The sequence below is a fragment of the Anarhichas minor genome, unplaced genomic scaffold (genome assembly GCF_050575085.1).
Source record: "Anarhichas minor isolate MPS153535 unplaced genomic scaffold, ASM5057508v1 ptg000018l, whole genome shotgun sequence".
NCBI lineage: Eukaryota > Metazoa > Chordata > Actinopteri > Perciformes > Anarhichadidae > Anarhichas > Anarhichas minor.
Genome location: NW_027466464.1, coordinates 11,271,849 through 11,289,904, shown reverse-complemented (window position 1 = coordinate 11,289,904; position 18,056 = coordinate 11,271,849). Strand labels below are relative to the sequence as shown.

The 18,056-nt window shown below is 40.6% G+C and overlaps 1 protein-coding gene across 2 annotated transcripts in view; it reads left to right on the top strand.

The window, feature by feature from the left end:
- Nucleotides 1–18,056, top strand: part of LOC142952711 (ATP-binding cassette sub-family C member 4-like) — a 20,567-nt gene extending 2,511 nt beyond the window's left edge. The window contains exons 1-12 of one of the 2 annotated variants that reach the window (XM_076094593.1): nt 2,186–2,264; nt 2,362–2,422; nt 2,707–4,888; nt 5,749–6,186; nt 6,922–8,545; nt 8,809–9,072; nt 9,476–9,904; nt 10,038–10,442; nt 12,176–12,622; nt 13,343–13,768; nt 15,202–15,627; nt 17,060–18,056. In XM_076094593.1, the coding sequence (XP_075950708.1) occupies nt 5,796–6,186; nt 6,922–8,545; nt 8,809–9,072; nt 9,476–9,904; nt 10,038–10,442; nt 12,176–12,622; nt 13,343–13,768; nt 15,202–15,627; nt 17,060–17,489 (4,842 nt within the window). In that variant the 5' untranslated portion in view covers nt 2,186–2,264; nt 2,362–2,422; nt 2,707–4,888; nt 5,749–5,795 and the 3' untranslated portion in view covers nt 17,490–18,056. Of the gene's footprint in view, nt 1–240; nt 342–605; nt 798–877; nt 1,034–1,384; nt 1,475–1,555; nt 1,729–1,856; nt 1,963–2,129; nt 2,265–2,361; nt 2,423–2,706; nt 4,889–5,748; nt 6,187–6,921; nt 8,546–8,808; nt 9,073–9,475; nt 9,905–10,037; nt 10,443–12,175; nt 12,623–13,342; nt 13,769–15,201; nt 15,628–17,059 lie in introns of those variants that run through there. The other variant, XM_076094594.1, reaches the window with a different exon arrangement.

Here is an 18,056-nt window from a genome sequence, read left to right as displayed (position 1 = left end):
GCGCGCAAAAGATTCAAACATAAAACCAAGCTGTTCAAATTAGAGTTCTGTTAATGTAAAAAGCAATTGTTTTTAAACTCCTTTCATAACCTCTCATGTCTTCTCAATATAGTGAGTCATTCTACCTCCAGTCAGCACCATTCCCTGCATGGTCACCTGATGGTGAAAAGGCTTTGCATCAGCGTTATTTGTGGTATCGTTAACAATTGGATCAAGCTCCAATATGTGTGTGTTTATTAGGGCTAAAGGCTGGAGAGGTGGGCCTGGTGCTGACCTATGTTGTGACACTAGTAGGAAACTTTCAGTGGACGGTGAGGCAAAGTGCTGAGGTGGAGAACATGGTGAGAACTCTAAACAATTAGTTTAGATTTTTGTTTTTCCATAAGGTGTTGATGTTACCTGTTGTGACCTGATGATCGCTGATCAGACTCGGTGTGTAACATCAGACAGACATGAATAAAGACCAAACGTCTACTCTTTATGGGAGAGAGCAGGACATTATGGGAAGCGGCAGAATATAATAAGCAGTTGACGTACCAGACTGGAGGTGTGAGGCCACGAGGAAGCAAAGTTAGCTCATTGTAAAGAATCTCTCGTCTCTCCAGATGACCTCAGTGGAGAGAGTGGTGGAGTACACTGAACTGGAGAGTGAAGCACCCTGGGAAACCCAGAAGCGCCCTCCTCCCAATTGGCCCAACAGAGGCCTGGTGACGTTTGACCGGGTCAGCTTCTCCTACAGCGGTGATGGACCGCTGGTCCTCAAAGACATCAGCGCCACCTTCCAACCCAATGAGAAGGTGAGACATCTTGGTTAGCCTTCATGCAGGGTCTGTTTTTTCAACGCACACGATTTACAATGTTCCTTCCTGTGTGTCAGGTGGGCATCGTGGGTAGAACAGGTGCTGGGAAAAGCTCTCTGGTCTCAGCTCTGTTCCGCCTGGCGGAGCCTCAGGGGAAGATCTACATCGACGGTGTTCTGACCTCTGAGATCGGCCTCCACGACCTGCGCCAGAAGATGTCCATCATTCCTCAGGTAAACATCCGCTGACCTCGTTTATTTTCTGTCTACCGGACGACACTCGCAACCGTATCGCCGCGCAGAAGGAAGAGTGCATCTATACTCGATACTGCTAGTTCACCTAGCACCACTAAGCTAACCATTAATATTTACATCTCATGCTGTCCCAAGAACAAATGTTCAGTTTTGAGTCGGGTTCACCAACATTTTGCAACTCACAATAAAAAAAAAAAATCGAGATAAATTGCACAACAGGAAAGATGTGTTTGTATTTTTGAGGTGAAGTGTCGCTTGAAATATCCAGCGTGTGGTTGTGCTGAATCTAATAATGTTTCTGTCTGACCTGTCGTTCCTTCTGTTCCCCAGGACCCGGTGCTGTTCACGGGCTCCATGAGGAAGAACTTGGACCCTTTCAACCAGCACAGTGATGAAGACCTGTGGAAGGCTCTGGAGGAGGTAAGCATCCACTCGGCTCACAAGAGTTGAGTTTCTAGCTCTCATTGCGTCAGACAGACACTCACTCCGTGTTCCCCCCAGGTGCAGCTGAAGTCTGTGGTGGAGGAGCTGCCGGGGAAGTTGGAGACGGTTCTGGCCGAGTCGGGCTCCAACTTCAGCGTGGGCCAGAGGCAGCTGGTGTGTCTGGCCAGAGCCGTCCTGAGGAAGAACCGCGTCCTGGTGATCGACGAGGCCACGGCCAACGTGGACCCCAGGTACTGCTGAGACAAACCTATTGCACACAAGATACAAATGCATCTCAGTTCAGGGATTTAGTAGGTTTTCAAGCTGGAAGAGTCCTGTGTGATTCCATTGGATGATTTATTTTACCTCGTCTCTGCAGGACAGATGAGCTGATCCAGAAAACCATACGGGACAAGTTCAGCGAATGCACCGTGCTCACGATCGCTCATCGCCTCAACACCATCATAGACAGCGACAGGATACTGGTGAGTTCTGCCTCAGTGTATTGTACTATTAAAGTACATATGACATGATATAAACCGTTTTACATTGAGTTTAGTTGTAGTTTAACACTTTCTCGTCAAAATACAATTAGATTCAAACAGATTTGGCAATTAATTGTTGTTGTTGCCTTACCCTATCCTGCTTTAAGGTTCTGGACAGTGGTACCATCCAGGAGTTGGATCGTCCCTTCACCCTGCTGCAAAACAAAGAGGGTGCTCTCTACAGGATGGTGCAACAGACGGGCCAGGCCGAGGCAGCAGCCCTGCTGGAGTCAGCCAGACAGGTGAGGGGAGAGAGGCTACTTTAAAATATGCATGTGTAATACTGTTATTGTGAACTTGGGATTTGTTTTCACTGAAGGATTTTTCACATTTTTAAAGGCAACAGAGAAGTCCTGACAGCCTGAGCCAGCGGAACAAGATTTAGAAACAGACTCGAGATGTAAGTAGTCTGAGAACACCTGAGGCCTTTCATCACACTCGTAAAGAAGAAGCGAAATCGACCTGCTAATGGTTACGATTGTTTTCTAGTTATATAGAATAAAAAATTAATTTAATTGCTGCCATGGAAATCCAAAGTCCAACTATGATACTTCCAGAACACTTAAAAATGAATTGTAATGCAAACTGTCACAATATGAATATTTTGTACTGTACATAATTTCTCATAAAGGTTATTCAATGTTAAATTGTTTGAGTTCTGGTCTTCACGTCTTGTCAAAACAGTTGCTGAGTCCATCAGGGAAAATATCACTTCATAAGGTAAAAACCTTCTTTATATTTTGACCCAAAGGACATCACCAAAGTAGGATTTGTAGGCGTTAATGCAACATAACCAATAAACAGTTGAGACGACTAAGTATAAAATGCAATATTATGACTTTTTCTATGACATACCATGCTACTTTTTACCATTTACTTATAGCATCCTATACTATGACTTTTCAGTGACATTTATTACATTTTTCACAGTTTGTCAGTCATTCAAAAAGTCCTAGTATAGTATCTCTTAACGTCATAGCAGTGTCACAAAAAAGTCATAGTATGTCGAAAAAATCACTATATGATAGTACGCCTTGAAATCGCAATAAAAAAAATCATACCCTAGAATGTCATAAAAAGTCATAGTGTAGTATGTCATAGTACAGTATAGTTCGTGATGAACTCTACACGCCTCAAGAAGAACTATCTATGTCCTACAGAACTTTAGAATACCTGAATCTGACTTTACAGACGATGTAAGGAGCTCATTTGTCATCTTTGTTGGTTCTCAGATAAAGATACAAGGTATGTTATATAAGAATGATTGTGTGTCTGTAATCAGTTTTTCTGGAGTCTGTCTTCCAGAAAACGCTGGATGAGAACCACAGAGAGGCCGATCAGATGCTGCTCAGCCGCCTCCAAGACGACATCGAAGACAAGTAGATGAAGCTGGACGAGCTCAGAGCAAGGAGACACCAGTAAAACTAAATGTCGTGATGTTTAAATTATTGTTTCAGTAAATATAGTATGCCATAAAACAGCATAATGTAGAATGTCATGAAGTCATTGTATGAAATAAAGATCTCGTAGTACAGTGAACCAATGAAGTACGTTATAAACAATAGTATCATAGTATAGTACGACATATATCACAGCCCGTCTCAAAAGGTGCAACAAATGTGGCTTTTGGGGCTTTTGGGGATATAGCATGTCGAAAAAAGAATTGGTGGTGGCGCAGGAGGTTTGTTCACGACACGAAAGGCGCCCGTGTCGGGTTCAAGTCCTCCTCGGCACCAGCGGATGTGCAACCATAAATAAAATAGGAATAGATGCTTAAATAGCTGCGTTAATAGTTGCGTGAATAAAGTAAAGGTAAATGAAACAAAGTTGACAATCGTAGACAGAAGGTATGCATTCGTACAACAGATATACTCGATAATCGAACGAGGTAAAGGCCTACTTGAACCATGGAAAAAATGAAAGATAGTTAAGGAATGAAATATAAAAGTTAACATAGAAAAAAAAGGAATCATAACATATTTTATAAAGACTATTTTGGAATAAAATAGAATTTTTTAAGGCACATTCTAGATTTGTAGGATTTTTTTTTAGGCATCATTTTTTCAACATTCTATACTCTGACTTTTTCTGACATGCTGTACATTAACTTATTTCAGAGTGATGGTTAGAGGACATGAGGGTGACGTTCAATCCTGAGCAGCAGTGACTTTTTAAGACCAACGCTCTTAGTTAAGGAAACAAAAGCTACCAAAACACGGGACAACCATCTCAGAACAAATAGCTCATAGAGATGTAAGATTGCTTAGGAACCGTGAGGTTGTGAGTTCACTCCTTTATATTTCCATTGTCATGGTACAATATACTATGAATTTGTTACCTTTTTGATGGCGTACTATATTATTACTTTTTAAGACTTTTTATGGCATTTTTAGCATTTTAAGCTCTTAAATAAGCAGACGGAAGCTGATCCATTCAATGACTAATCATTGAAGACTAATCTCTTTAATCTTAAAAATAAAATGGAAATCATCCAATAAGACAGGAGGAGCATATTTATAGTTGACTTAAATGATGTATTTGATTTAATTAGTAATTAAAAACCTTGATGCTGGACAGATTATGAAAGCAGCTTGGCCAAAAGCCAATAATAACTATAACTATATAATAATTAGATCGTGGTTCAGAGTCTGGAGTTCATCTCTCAGCTTGTTGTCTGCTGGTCCAATAGCGACATCTTGTGGCCTCTTCCAGCATCGAGAGTGTTTGAGGAAGTGAAAGTAAAAACGGAGCAGGAAACGATCAGACATGTGCATGAACGAGGCTGTTCTGTTTGGACCTGCTGACAGAGAGAAACCCAGTCCACCTCCCCGGGGATGAGAGGCTCCCACTGGGCCACACAGGAGAGGTAACTGCTCATGGACTGTTGTTGTAGAGCGCGTTTCTAGTGAGGAAGAAGAGAAGAACCGTGTTTTTAAAGGGAGAGCAAGAGAACAGACCACAGAGGCCTACTCTGTTGTTGCCACGTGGCATTGTCCAAAGACTCATCATGTTAGATAATAAACCTGTGATGATGACAATGTTTAGAAATATGTCCGTTTCATTGTTTTAGTAGCTCATGTAAAGCTCTTTATTTCAGATGTAGGACTGTTTGAGTTCACTAACATCCCAGTACTTCCTCAAAGTGTCTCAGTATTCTTCTCTGTGCAGTTTAAAAGATGCAAAAAGTACAAACTGTGTGTTAAGTTTTCTTGTAAAGGTTGTAAGATGTGCACGTTCTCCAATCTCAAAGTAGGGAGAAAGCTTAGAAGCTAAATTATCAAGGCTAAAAGAGAATCAGTGAGAACAAATTACTTGATATGTATGGGTCGAGAAATACCAATTATATATATTAAATATTAAAAAAATATGTATTTTCATTACATGTCAGTCAGGCACAGATTTCTTTAAGCATCTTTCAGTTAAAGGCACAACATTGAGGAGATGAGCGGGTTCAGCCAGACCCGTTTCCTGTTCTGCAGACAGTATGAATGTAGTGTGCAGATAGATCTGTAAATGTGAGACATGGATGTTTGGTTCCCCATCCTCTTATCTTGGGAAGCACATTCTTCAGAAAGACATGTTGGAATTGATCAACTTTTAAATGTTGCATCAGCTGCATGATGTTTAGACACTCTGGAAGATGTGAGAGACATAATAGTTCATACATCACAGTCAGAATCATTGTTGTAATTAACTGTTTATGTAAGCTTTTATTTTGTTCTCCAGATCATTGAAGTTGGATCCGTGTGCAGAACACTCAGACGTGAGGACACATGGCTTGTACAACACGGTCTGCCTCAGATTACGTCGGAAGTGCCAGAAAGTATCTCGTGGAAGAATTAAAGAATCTCTCAGTGATTCTGGAGAACTTGAATCAGAAACGCGTATTGAGTGATGAGGAGGTTTGTGTAATAGAGGCAGAGCGAACTGACTACGATAAACGCAGAAAAATACTGGACTCGGTCATAAGAAAGGGGGAAGCAGCCTGCTACGAGTTCCTCAGGATTGTTGACGGGACCAGAAAGAGGAACTCAGGGAGGACATCCCTTCTCCCGAAGAAAACAACTGCAGCTTCTCCTGAGACCAAGAAGTTTGACCTGCACTACTGGATCAGCTGCTTTCCCTTCAACGAAGACTCACAAACAGACACAAGCTACTTAGAAGGTATGTGAAAGCAGAGTTCTACCTGATAGTGTGTAACATCTTTATTATTTAGCTTTATGGGGCAGATGTGATGTTTCTGTGACTAATGGGAACAACAGTGTTTTAAACTGGTTTAGTATTGAGGGAGAACGCTGCTGAACGGGCTGTCATGTGATCACACCGTCAATGTGCTTCAATGCTTCCTTTCTTATGTCCTTTAGCTTAGGATACACTGCACCATCCTTTACCAAAGGAAAGGAGAGAATGAAAACAAACAATATGCCTTTCGTGCATTATTTTCATACAGTCATATACTATTCATGTAGACAACTATTGTTCCACTTTATTGTCATTTATTTATTTTAAACGCGTAACAAATAGGTAAGAAACAAAACAAGAATAACAAATACAATGGACAGTAACTATAGCTGTCAATAAACATTTTCTGTGCAAATTTGAGATACTTAAAATTTATTTGAGTATTTCTATTTTCTACTTTATACTTCTACTCAGAGGTAAATATTGTGGTTTTTAATTCACTACACATATCTGACATATCAGGGTACCCCCAGGGTTCTCTGATACTGGACCAACTAAAACATATTGTCCCCGTTAGTCACTTGGACACAAAAACATGGGAAAATATGCTCCAGGTAGAAAAATACCAAAGTTACCCTTTAATGTGTGTGCGTGCAAATACTGTGCTGTAGTATTATATATAGTATATTTATTTACTCACTATTGTTTTTATTTTAGGCCCAAAGCCGTGCCACAGATATCAGGAAAAGTTGAAGTCAAAAGCACTAAAAATATCAAATCAGTTTTGGACGGCAAACAAAACTCTGTTTGGAGGAAACAATAAGCCCGATCTGTCGTACACGTCACTTGTGTTAGACACACAAAACATTTCTTCAGTTGAAGTCAAGAACTTCAAGAGCAGGAAAGGCAAGAAGAGTCGCTCTAAGAAGTTAAGGACATACATCCCCGAGAACAAAGCAGAAACGTCCCCCAGTGACCTGCTGAAAACAGGTAGAAACATACTGTTGGTCGGTAAACCTGGGATTGGAAAGACAGCAGTCACTCACCAAATGTTGAAGCTGTGGACAGAAAGAGACAACGAGGAGCTTGATTACATGTTTTACTTTGACATGAGAGAAAAATCCGACATCAAGAACTTGGAGGATCTTCTCTTCGGTGGGGTCAGTGAACCAGATGAAGGCAAAGAAGAGGTTTTACTGGACATAAAGAACAACTCTGACAAAGTCACGCTCATTTTTGATGGAATCACAAATCTGTCTGACCATCCACCAGTGAAGAGGCTTGTAGAGAAGGACCTACTGTCTGATGCCAAGATCGTTGTGACTTTGAGACCGGAAGATGAAGAAGACTTCCCTTCTGAAGACTTTGTCAGAGTGGAAGTGAAAGGCTTTAATGAGCAGGCCATACAAACATACTTATCTACAATGCTCGGAGAGGAACAGAAGAAGGTTTTGAGCAACTTGGAGTTGTTCACTCTTTGCCATGTCCCAATGTATGCACTGATGGTGTCTGTCTGCTTTTTATTTGAGACACCAGAAGACTCTCCACAGCCGTGCAGTATAGCTGACATCTACATCAATATTGTTCGCCATTGCCTTCAGATCAACAGCCCAAAAAAACCCAAAGATCTAGATTTCTTCAGCAAGACCAACTGGGATGAAATACTATCTCTGGCTGAGGTTGCTTTTCATGCAACTGAAGGAAAATCTGTGAACTTGACAAAACGTCCCTGTGAAGACAGCTGTGTCCTTTCCTTCCTGAATCCACTTGTTATCAAAGTCCACCCCACGGAGAGAACCACCACATATGCATTTCTCCACTACACCATGCAGGAGTTTTTTGCAGCGCTGTGGCTCTTGAAGAATCAAGATCAAATCAAGGATGTGCTTCAGCAAAGCCTCACTGAGGAGAAGAAACACATGAAACATCTGATCCCTTTCATGTGTAGATTGTTGAATGTGAAGAGCCCGAGTCTCATGGAGTTTCTGATTCCAGCTCAGGAGCTCAAGAATACATCGAACTGGTTCTTTGAGGAAATGATCGACACATTGTGTGAGACAGATGAGGCTGGTCCTGAGGACAGTGGGCGTGATGTGGACACACTGTTCCTATGCCAGTGCTTGTATGAGTCCCAGTGTCCTGACGCATGCAGGAACCTCCTGGACAAGCTGGACTACCATCTGGATCTCAGTGGAGAGAGTCTGGACCCTCTCACCTGCTGTGCTGTGGCCTATGTGGTCGCTCAGTCGACGGAGAGGAAAATATCGCTGAACCTTGAGGACGTCATGGTATCAGAACAAGGAATGAGACAACTATTCGGATGCCTTAAAAACGTCCAAAGGTATAAGTGAGCACGTGTTTTAAGTGTCAAATGACTGTTAAGGTTACAACACATCTAATTAAGTACAATTGAACTGTTCTTCATGTGTAACCACTTATTTTCATTAATTAATCGAAGACGTATTGAGGATGAGGAAATAGAACAGAAATCAATTCAATGTAGCGGTAGCATCTGTGCATAAACACTTTAATGATCCTTTACTGTTTCTCTACTCGGTTATTGTAATAATGAGGACGTGGTCTGTGATTATTCTTCAAATGAAGGTGTGACCCTCTGCTGCTGCAGCTGTGGAGGGTTTTGCTTCTGAGTGAAGGGCAGATGGACCACATCAGCTTACTTGGCCTTGATGGAAATCAGTTGCACCTTCCAGTTGAGGGTCAAAGACAGCTGTTTGAAAGAGCAGTGAGAGTCATGCAGAGGAGTCCTACGGAGGTTAACGTCTGCCTCCACTGGGAGAGAGAAACTCCAGTCTGCCAGAGTCTGTGCACGTCTCTCTTAGAGGCTTTGCCACGCATCAGCTCACTCAGGTATGTAGCTTCTGTTTGTACGTGATGCTGATTCCACACAATTTAAGTTTCATCCTTTTGTAAAACCGTTGATTGTTTGGTGGGAGGTCTCCACCTTAATGCAGATATGTGGATCAGCATTAAGATGGAGACTTAATACACAGCAGAGAAGTAAACTTTCATGTATTTCTAATATTCATTGCAGCATTAGAAATGCTCATTTTCACGCTTCCTCGTCGGCTCATATCCGTGTGACGTCCTCGTGGAAAGTATAACAGAGGCTTAAAGCAGTACAGCTTGTTTACATGTCATAGATCATATCTAACATCAGCACAGTGTTAACATTGTGTCTGTTTACAACTGTGAATGCTACAGAGTTTTACCGTACGTGTGCTGTTTGATACATCTGTTTGTTATCATGCAGCTTCAGGATGACACACACAGGTCCAGCATTACAGGACCAGGAGCAACGGACACTGGAGAGGAACAAGAAGCAGCTGTTACTGGATTTATGCCTGAAAGCAGCACTTCATGAAGGAGAAAGCTTTCTCAAGGAAGTGACGGCGCTCCTCTCATTGTTTTCTGTCACCACTGACTTAAATAACACCCTTGTTGACTTTTATCAGCATGTCGAGACTAAAGGGTTTTCAGCTGTCATTCCAAAACTGAGGCCACTTTTCCAGTCAGCTCCTTCAGTCTGGTCCATAGACCTCTCAGAGAGAAAGACCTCCATCCTCCTGGAAGTGCTGAAACTCCAACCAGAGAAGAAACAAGTGGAGCTGAGAGGCTGCTCACATGAAGAGAGAGAAGTGAGGAGTTTCCTACAGTGTCTACCTTTTATCTCACAGCTCAGGTAACTGGTTACCTTTCTAACCATTTCTGTTTTCACGAGAAACGAGAAGTTTTTTATTCCAGTTTAGAAAATTGTTGAGTGTTGTTTGATACAAACTGTTCTTCACATGTTTTTATAATCCTTGTTATTTCAGTTTTGTGCCTCAGTCATCAAAACCTTCAGAAGGAATCAAGTTCTTTGGGAATCTGTTCTGTGCAGCAGCAGAGAGAGAACAGACAGGAGAGAAGATGCTGGAGCTGTTATCATCAGTGTGCTCATATGAAACATTCCCTTTGAAAGAGAGATGGTGTGATTTCCTCCTGGACCTGTACTCTTATGATCCTGAAACAGGTCTGAGTCTCCTTCCATCATTACAGTCAGTTCTCCAGTCAGCTCCTTCAGTCTGGTCCATAGACCTCTCAGAGAGAAAGACCTCCATCCTCCTGGAAGTGCTGAAACTCCAACCAGAGAAGAAACAAGTGGAGCTGAGAGGCTGCTCACATGAAGAGAGTGAAGTGAGGAGTTTCCTACAGTGTCTGCCTTTTATCTCACAGCTCAGGTAAGGTCATTTTACTTTACATGATTTGATAAAACATGAGTTTTTATTATAGATTAAACAACCCAACAGTTATTAAACTAAAGTGGATCATATTTACTTCTCCACAAACAGCTACAGAACTAAAACGCTTCAGTCAGATGTTTGGTGTTGTGATTCAGAATGCATTCTTCACTCAGAAGTAGATCTCCATTCAATAAATAACAGTGTCAGTATAATCATGCTCTTACTCCAGTGCACCTCGTGTCAAACCACTCACTCGTGCTTCTAGTCGTCTGACGTTCAATCTGAAACATCACCGTCAGTAAAGATAACTTGTCTGAATGAAGTTCTGTCTGATGAACCAGTAAAGCAGAGCAAAGAGTTTGGGAGTACACAGCTTTTTATGTGAAATATTAAACTGCAAGAAGTCTGGAAACATGTCACAGTCTCCTGCCTGTATGAGAATAATAGAGGATGTGAATATTAATAATAAGAACAGTGTAGCTCAGTGCTGCTAATACCTCCTCATACACAAATAATAACACATCTCACACAAATGAAAGTACCTGCAGGTAAAACTGCTGTTGGCTTTATTTTATTTACATCTCAGCAGATTAAAAATAAACCCTGAAAACATAAGAAAATATTTTGTTATTATATAACATCAGTGTGTTGTAAATTGTAACAATCCACCTCATTCTATAAACCTAAAAAGGGAAAAGTACAGATGCTAAAATTAAAGGGCACGGGCGGATCTGAGTTGGTGGTAAACAGACACTACATCTGACTGCATGACATGGTTGAACACACAGAAACACGCTGAAAGGCTCTCTATTATTCACTATAATGACGGACCACATCAGACACAAAGGAAACCACACAGCCAGTTAAATATAACACCATATATTAATATACAGCAAATTCATACGGCATACAGGATGCACTGCAGCAAACAAAACACAAACCGTGAGGCCCCGCTGTCCTCCAGCACAATAAACTAAACATTTACAAACTGTCACTCAAACCCAGAGTCCCGTTAGTTTCAATGTTCCTTAAAGTAACACAAAACAGTCCGATGACAAATAAATCCCCAAAACAAAGTCACCAACAGGTGGAAGCGTGGCGAGACGCTGCGGTTCCTTTGTCCACAGAACTCGTGCTACCTCACCACAGCCCGTCTAGCTGCTGGTCCTCTGAGCCGTTTCCAGTGAAGCCTCCAGCTCTGTAATCCAGGAGACGCTTGCTTCGGATCCTTTTGCCGAGCTTTCGCCGGAAAACCGTGTTCTCTGACTCCACTAAACATCACTTGCTTCCCTTGTCTGCACGCACCATCTCCGTCACAATTTATACAAGCCAGGTCAAATAAAACGATAACAATAACAGACCCTATTCATATCCTGTGTAATCATTACAGGCAGCTGATGAGATTCATAAGTACAGCACTTTAAATATGTGAAGGGAAATAATAACCAATAGGTTCCACATTCATGATTGCCGTACACAAAGGCAGACTTTGCGATCATTACAAAATGATATGAAGTGAACTAAAGCAGCAGGAAGCAAACCTGCAGTAAGTCCAGAGACAGGATGAGTGTTTGTGTTGTGAGTCAGTCAAAGTCCAGACGTGATGTTCAGTCAAAATGTCATTAGATTGTAAACAGTACACACATGTACAAGATGGAGTCCATCAGTAGTGACTTGTTGTATTCATGCAGATGAAATCAAATCACTAAATGTTTCCTTTATTATTTCAGTTTTGATCATCACTGGTCAGATCGTTCTAAAGGAATCAAGTTCTTTGGGAATCTGTTCTGTGCAGCAGCAGAGAGAGAACAGACAGGAGAGAAGATGCTGGAGCTGTTATCATCAGTGTGCTCATACAGAACATTCCCTTTATATAAGAATGATTATGATGATGATGATCACACATATCAGAGTGATTTCCTGCTGGATCTGTACTCCCACCTGAAGGACTGTGAGACTGAAACAGGTCTGAGTCTCCTTCCATCATTACACTCAGTTCTTCTCCAGTCGGCTCCTTCAGTCTGGTCCATAGACCTCTCAGAGAGAAAGACCTCCATCCTCCTGGAAGTGCTGAAACTCCAACCAGAGAAGAAACAAGTGTATCTGAGAGGCTGCTCACATGAAGAGAGTGAAGTGAGGAGTTTCCTACAGTGTCTGCCTTTTATCTCACAGCTCAGGTAACTCTGACTAATACTGCATATTTAATTATAACATGTGGCTTCTTCTTCAGAGGTTTGTCAGAACATCTGTTTCATAATCTGCAGTGTTTCTAAAATAGTTAATCATCATTCACAAACACACATAATGTAGATAAAGATGAATATAATGTCTCAGTTCAGTAATAATGTATCATCACAGTTATCACAGTCTTCTGCCTGTATGAGGATAATTACATGAAGTGAATAATATTAATGGAACAATGTGGCTCTGAGACAACAACACAAAAATAAACCTTTGAAACATAAAATAATATAATTTGACACATTAAATATCAAACATCTCTTTAATTATATTTCACAGTAATTTTAAACATGAATGAATTAAACAGATGTCAGTCCTCTGAATCATCATGTAGTTGTGTTGTATAACTTCTGTCTCGCTGCTGTTGTTTCACTATTTATATTTATATATTGTGAATTTATTTTACACTCAAATCTCAAACATGAAATCAAATGATATGAAGTGAACTAAAGCAGCAGGAAGCAAACCTGCAGTAAGTCCAGAGACAGGATGAGTGTTTGTGTTGTGAGTCAGTCAAAGTCCAGACGTGATGTTCAGTCAAAATGTCATTAGATTGTAAACAGTACACACATGTACAAGATGGAGTCCATCAGTAGTGACTTGTTGTATTCATGCAGATGAAACCAAATCACTAAATGTTTCCTTTATTATTTCAGTTTTGATCACTGGTTAGATCATTCTAAAGGAATCAAGTTCTTTGGGAATCTGTTCTGTGCAGCAGCAGAGAGAGAACAGACAGGAGAGAAGATGCTGGAGCTGTTATCATCAGTGTGCTCATACAGAACATTCCCTTTGAATTATAATGATCCCACATATCAGAGTGGTTTCCTGCTGGATCTGTACTCCCACCTGAAGGACTGTGAGACTGAAACAGGTCTGAGTCTCCTTCCATCATTACAGTCAGTTCTCCAGTCAGCTCCTTCAGTCTGGTCCATAGACCTCTCAGAGAGAAAGACCTCCATCCTCCTGGAAGTGCTGAAACTCCAACCAGAGAAGAAACAAGTGGTGCTGAGAGGCTGCTCACATGAAGAGAGTGAAGTGAGGAGTTTCCTACAGTGTCTGCCTTTTATCTCACAGCTCAGGTAACTCTGACTAATACTGCATATTTAATTATAACATGTGGCTTCTTCTTCAGAGGTTTGTCAGAACATCTGTTTCATAATCTGCAGTGTTTCTAAAATAGTTGATCATCATTCACAAACACACATAATGTAGATAAAGATGAATATAATGTCTCAGGTCAGTAATAATGTATCATCACAGTTATCACAGTCTTCTGCCTGTATGAGAATAATTACATGAAGTGAATAATATTTTGATATACTTTAATTATATTTCACAGTAATTTTAAACATGAATGAATTAAAACAGAAGTCAGTCCTCTGAATCATCATCATGTTGTTGTGTTGTATAACTTCTGTCTCGCTGCTGTTGTTCCACTATTTATATTTATATATTGTGAATTTATTTTACTCTCAAATCTCAAACATGAAATCAAATGATATGAAGTGAACTAAAGCAGCAGGAAGCAAACCTGCAGTAAGTCCAGAGACAGGATGAGTGTTTGTGTTGTGAGTCAGTCAAAGTCCAGACGTGATGTTCAGTCAAAATGTCATTAGATTGTAAACAGTACACACATGTCATACATCCATAAACAAGCCCTAAAAACACTTGATAAAAAAAAACAAAAGTCACCATCACTGCAATATTCTCACCAAACACCATATCCTGAGTTGGGAGAACATCATTAAATTCACTGATGTGTGTCTGGTTTTTAAAGTTGTACATGGTGTGGCCCCGCCTCCACTTAGTGATTTTATTGAACAAAGCACTCAAAGCAGCAGACTCACTAGATCTGCTTCAAGAGCTGATTGTGTCATACCACATAGGTCAAGCTCGTTTAGTAAATCTGCATTCTCTGTGAAGGCAGCTCACTCGTGGAATGCTGTGCCACCACACACACGCACACAAAACACGGACCAAACATTCAAGCATGACTTCAAGGAATGGCTTGTTGCCAATCAGGTGTGCCAGCATTGATGTGCTGTCTGTGCTGCCTGCTTGTTTCGCCTATATGTGCATTTGTCTTGTTCAGTGTTGCTATTTTCCATGTTTTTGATGTGTATGTTATGTGCTTCAGTGTTATATGTGCTTGTCCTGTAGGTGAGTCTGTTCTGAGTGACGCATGCTGAAACCTGTTCTGTCTGCTCTGCTTTAATGTCGCACACTTTTCTTTTGCTGTGTATTGGTTTTGTCTATACGTTGCTGTCCGTTTCTCTATGAATTTTAACTCCGATTCAAATTGAGATTTTGTTATTTTAGGCTGCCTTGAAACATCTGGCCGGGGACAGCAGATGGAAATTAGCCTCTCTGGCTCACTTACAGTGTGACTGTTGATTAGTGTGCATTGTCCCTGAAAAATAAATAAATAAATGTACAAGATGGAGTCCATCAGTAGTGACTTGTATTCATGCAGATGAAATCAAATCACTAAATGTTTCCTTTATTATTTCAGTGTTGATCACTGGTCAGATCGTTCTAAAGGAATCAAGTTCTTTGGGAATCTGTTCTGTGCAGCAGCAGAGAGAGAACAGACAGGAGAGAAGATGCTGGAGCTGTTATCATCAGTGTGCTCATATGAAACATTCCCTTTGAATAAGAATGATCCCACATATCAGAGTGGTTTCCTGCTGGATCTGTACTCCCACCTGAAGGACTGTGAGACTGAAACAGGTCTGAGTCTCCTTCCATCATTACACTCAGTTCTCCAGTCAGCTCCTTCAGTCTGGTCCATAAACCTCTCAGAGAGAAAGACCTCCATCCTCCTGGAAGTGCTGAAACTCCAACCAGAGAAGAAACAAGTGGAGCTGAGAGGCTGCTCACATGAAGAGAGTGAAGTGAGGAGTTTCCTACAGTGTCTGCCTTTTATCTCACAGCTCAGGTAACTCTGACTAATACTGCATATTTAATTATAACATGTGGCTTCTTCTTCAGAGGTTTGTCAGAACATCTGTTTCATAATCTGCAGTGTTTCTAAAATAGTTGATCATCATTCACAAACACACATAATGTAGATAAAGATGAATATAATGTCTCAGGTCAGTAATAATGTATCATCACAGTTATCACAGTCTTCTGCCTGTATGAGAATAATTACATGAAGTGAATAATATTTTTATATACTTTAATTATATTTCACAGTAATTTTAAACATGAATGAATTAAACAGATGTCAGTCCTCTGAATCATCATCATGTTGTTGTGTTGTATAACTTCTGTCTCGCTGCTGTTGTTCCACTATTTATATTTATATATTGTGAATTTATTTTACTCTCAAATCTCAAACATGAAATCAAATGATATGAAGTGAACTAAAGCAGCAGGAAGCAAACCTGCAGTAAGTCCAGAGACAGGATGAGTGTTTGTGTTGTGAGTCAGTCAAAGTCCAGACGTGATGTTCAGTCAAAATGTCATTAGATTGTAAACAGTACACACATGTCATACATCCATAAACAAGCCCTAAAAACACTTGATAAAAAAAAACAAAAGTCACCATCACTGCAATATTCTCACCAAACACCATATCCTGAGTTGGGAGAACATCATTAAATTCACTGATGTGTGTCTGGTTTTTAAAGTTGTACATGGTGTGGCCCCGCCTCCACTTAGTGATTTTATTGAACAAAGCACTCAAAGCAGCAGACTCACTAGATCTGCTTCAAGAGCTGATTGTGTCATTCCACATAGGTCAAGCTCGTTTAGTAAATCTGCATTCTCTGTGAAGGCAGCTCACTCGTGGAATGCTGTGCCACCACACACACGCACACAAAACACGGACCAAACATTCAAGCATGACTTCAAGGAATGGCTTGTTGCCAATCAGGTGTGCCAGCATTGATGTGCTGTCTGTGCTGCCTGCTTGTTTCGCCTATATGTGCATTTGTCTTGTTCAGTGTTGCTATTTTCCATGTTTTTGTTGTGTATGTTATGTGCTTCAGTGTTATATGTGCTTGTCCTGTAGGTGAGTCTGTTCTGAGTGACGCATGCTGAAACCTGTTCTGTCTGCTCTGCTTTAATGTCGTACACTTTTCTTTTGCTGTGTATTGGTTTTGTCTATACGTTGCTGTCCGTTTCTCTATGAATTTTAACTCCGATTCAAATTGAGATTTTGTTATTTTAGGCTGCCTTGAAACATCTGGCCGGGGACAGCAGATGGAAATTAGCCTCTCTGGCTCACTTACAGTGTGACTGTTGATTAGTGTGCATTGTCCCTGAAAAATAAATAAATAAATGTACAAGATGGAGTCCATCAGTAGTGACTTGTATTCATGCAGATGAAATCAAATCACTAAATGTTTCCTTTATTATTTCAGTGTTGATCACTGGTCAGATCGTTCTAAAGGAATCAAGTTCTTTGGGAATCTGTTCTGTGCAGCAGCAGAGAGAGAACAGACAGGAGAGAAGATGCTGGAGCTGTTATCATCAGTGTGCTCATACAGAACATTCCCTTTGAATAAGAATGATCCCACATATCAGAGTGGTTTCCTGCTGGATCTGTACTCCCACCTGAAGGACTGTGAGACTGAAACAGGTCTGAGTCTCCTTCCATCATTACACTCAGTTCTCCAGTCAGCTCCTTCAGTCTGGTCCATAGACCCCTCAGAGAGAAAGACCTCCATCCTCCTGGAAGTGCTGAAACTCCAACCAGAGAAGAAACAAGTGAAGCTGAGAGGCTGCTCACATGAAGAGAGTGAAGTGAGGAGTTTCCTACAGTGTCTGCCTTTTATCTCACAGCTCAGGTAACTCTGACTAATACTGCATATTTAATTATAACATGTGGCTTCTTCTTCAGAGGTTTGTCAGAACATCTGTTTCATAATCTGCAGTGTTTCTAAAATAGTTGATCATCATTCACAAACACACATAATGTAGATAAAGATGAATATAATGTCTCAGGTCAGTAATAATGTATCATCACAGTTATCACAGTCTTCTGCCTGTATGAGAATAATTACATGAAGTGAATAATATTTTTATATACTTTAATTATATTTCACAGTAATTTTAAACATGAATGAATTAAAACAGATGTCAGTCCTCTGAATCATCATCATGTTGTTGTGTTGTATAACTTCTGTCTCGCTGCTGTTGTTCCACTATTTATATTTATATATTGTGAATTTATTTTACTCTCAAATCTCAAACATGAAATCAAATGATATGAAGTGAACTAAAGCAGCAGGAAGCAAACCTGCAGTAAGTCCAGAGACAGGATGAGTGTTTGTGTTGTGAGTCAGTCAAAGTCCAGACGTGATGTTCAGTCAAAATGTCATTAGATTGTAAACAGTACACACATGTACAAGATGGAGT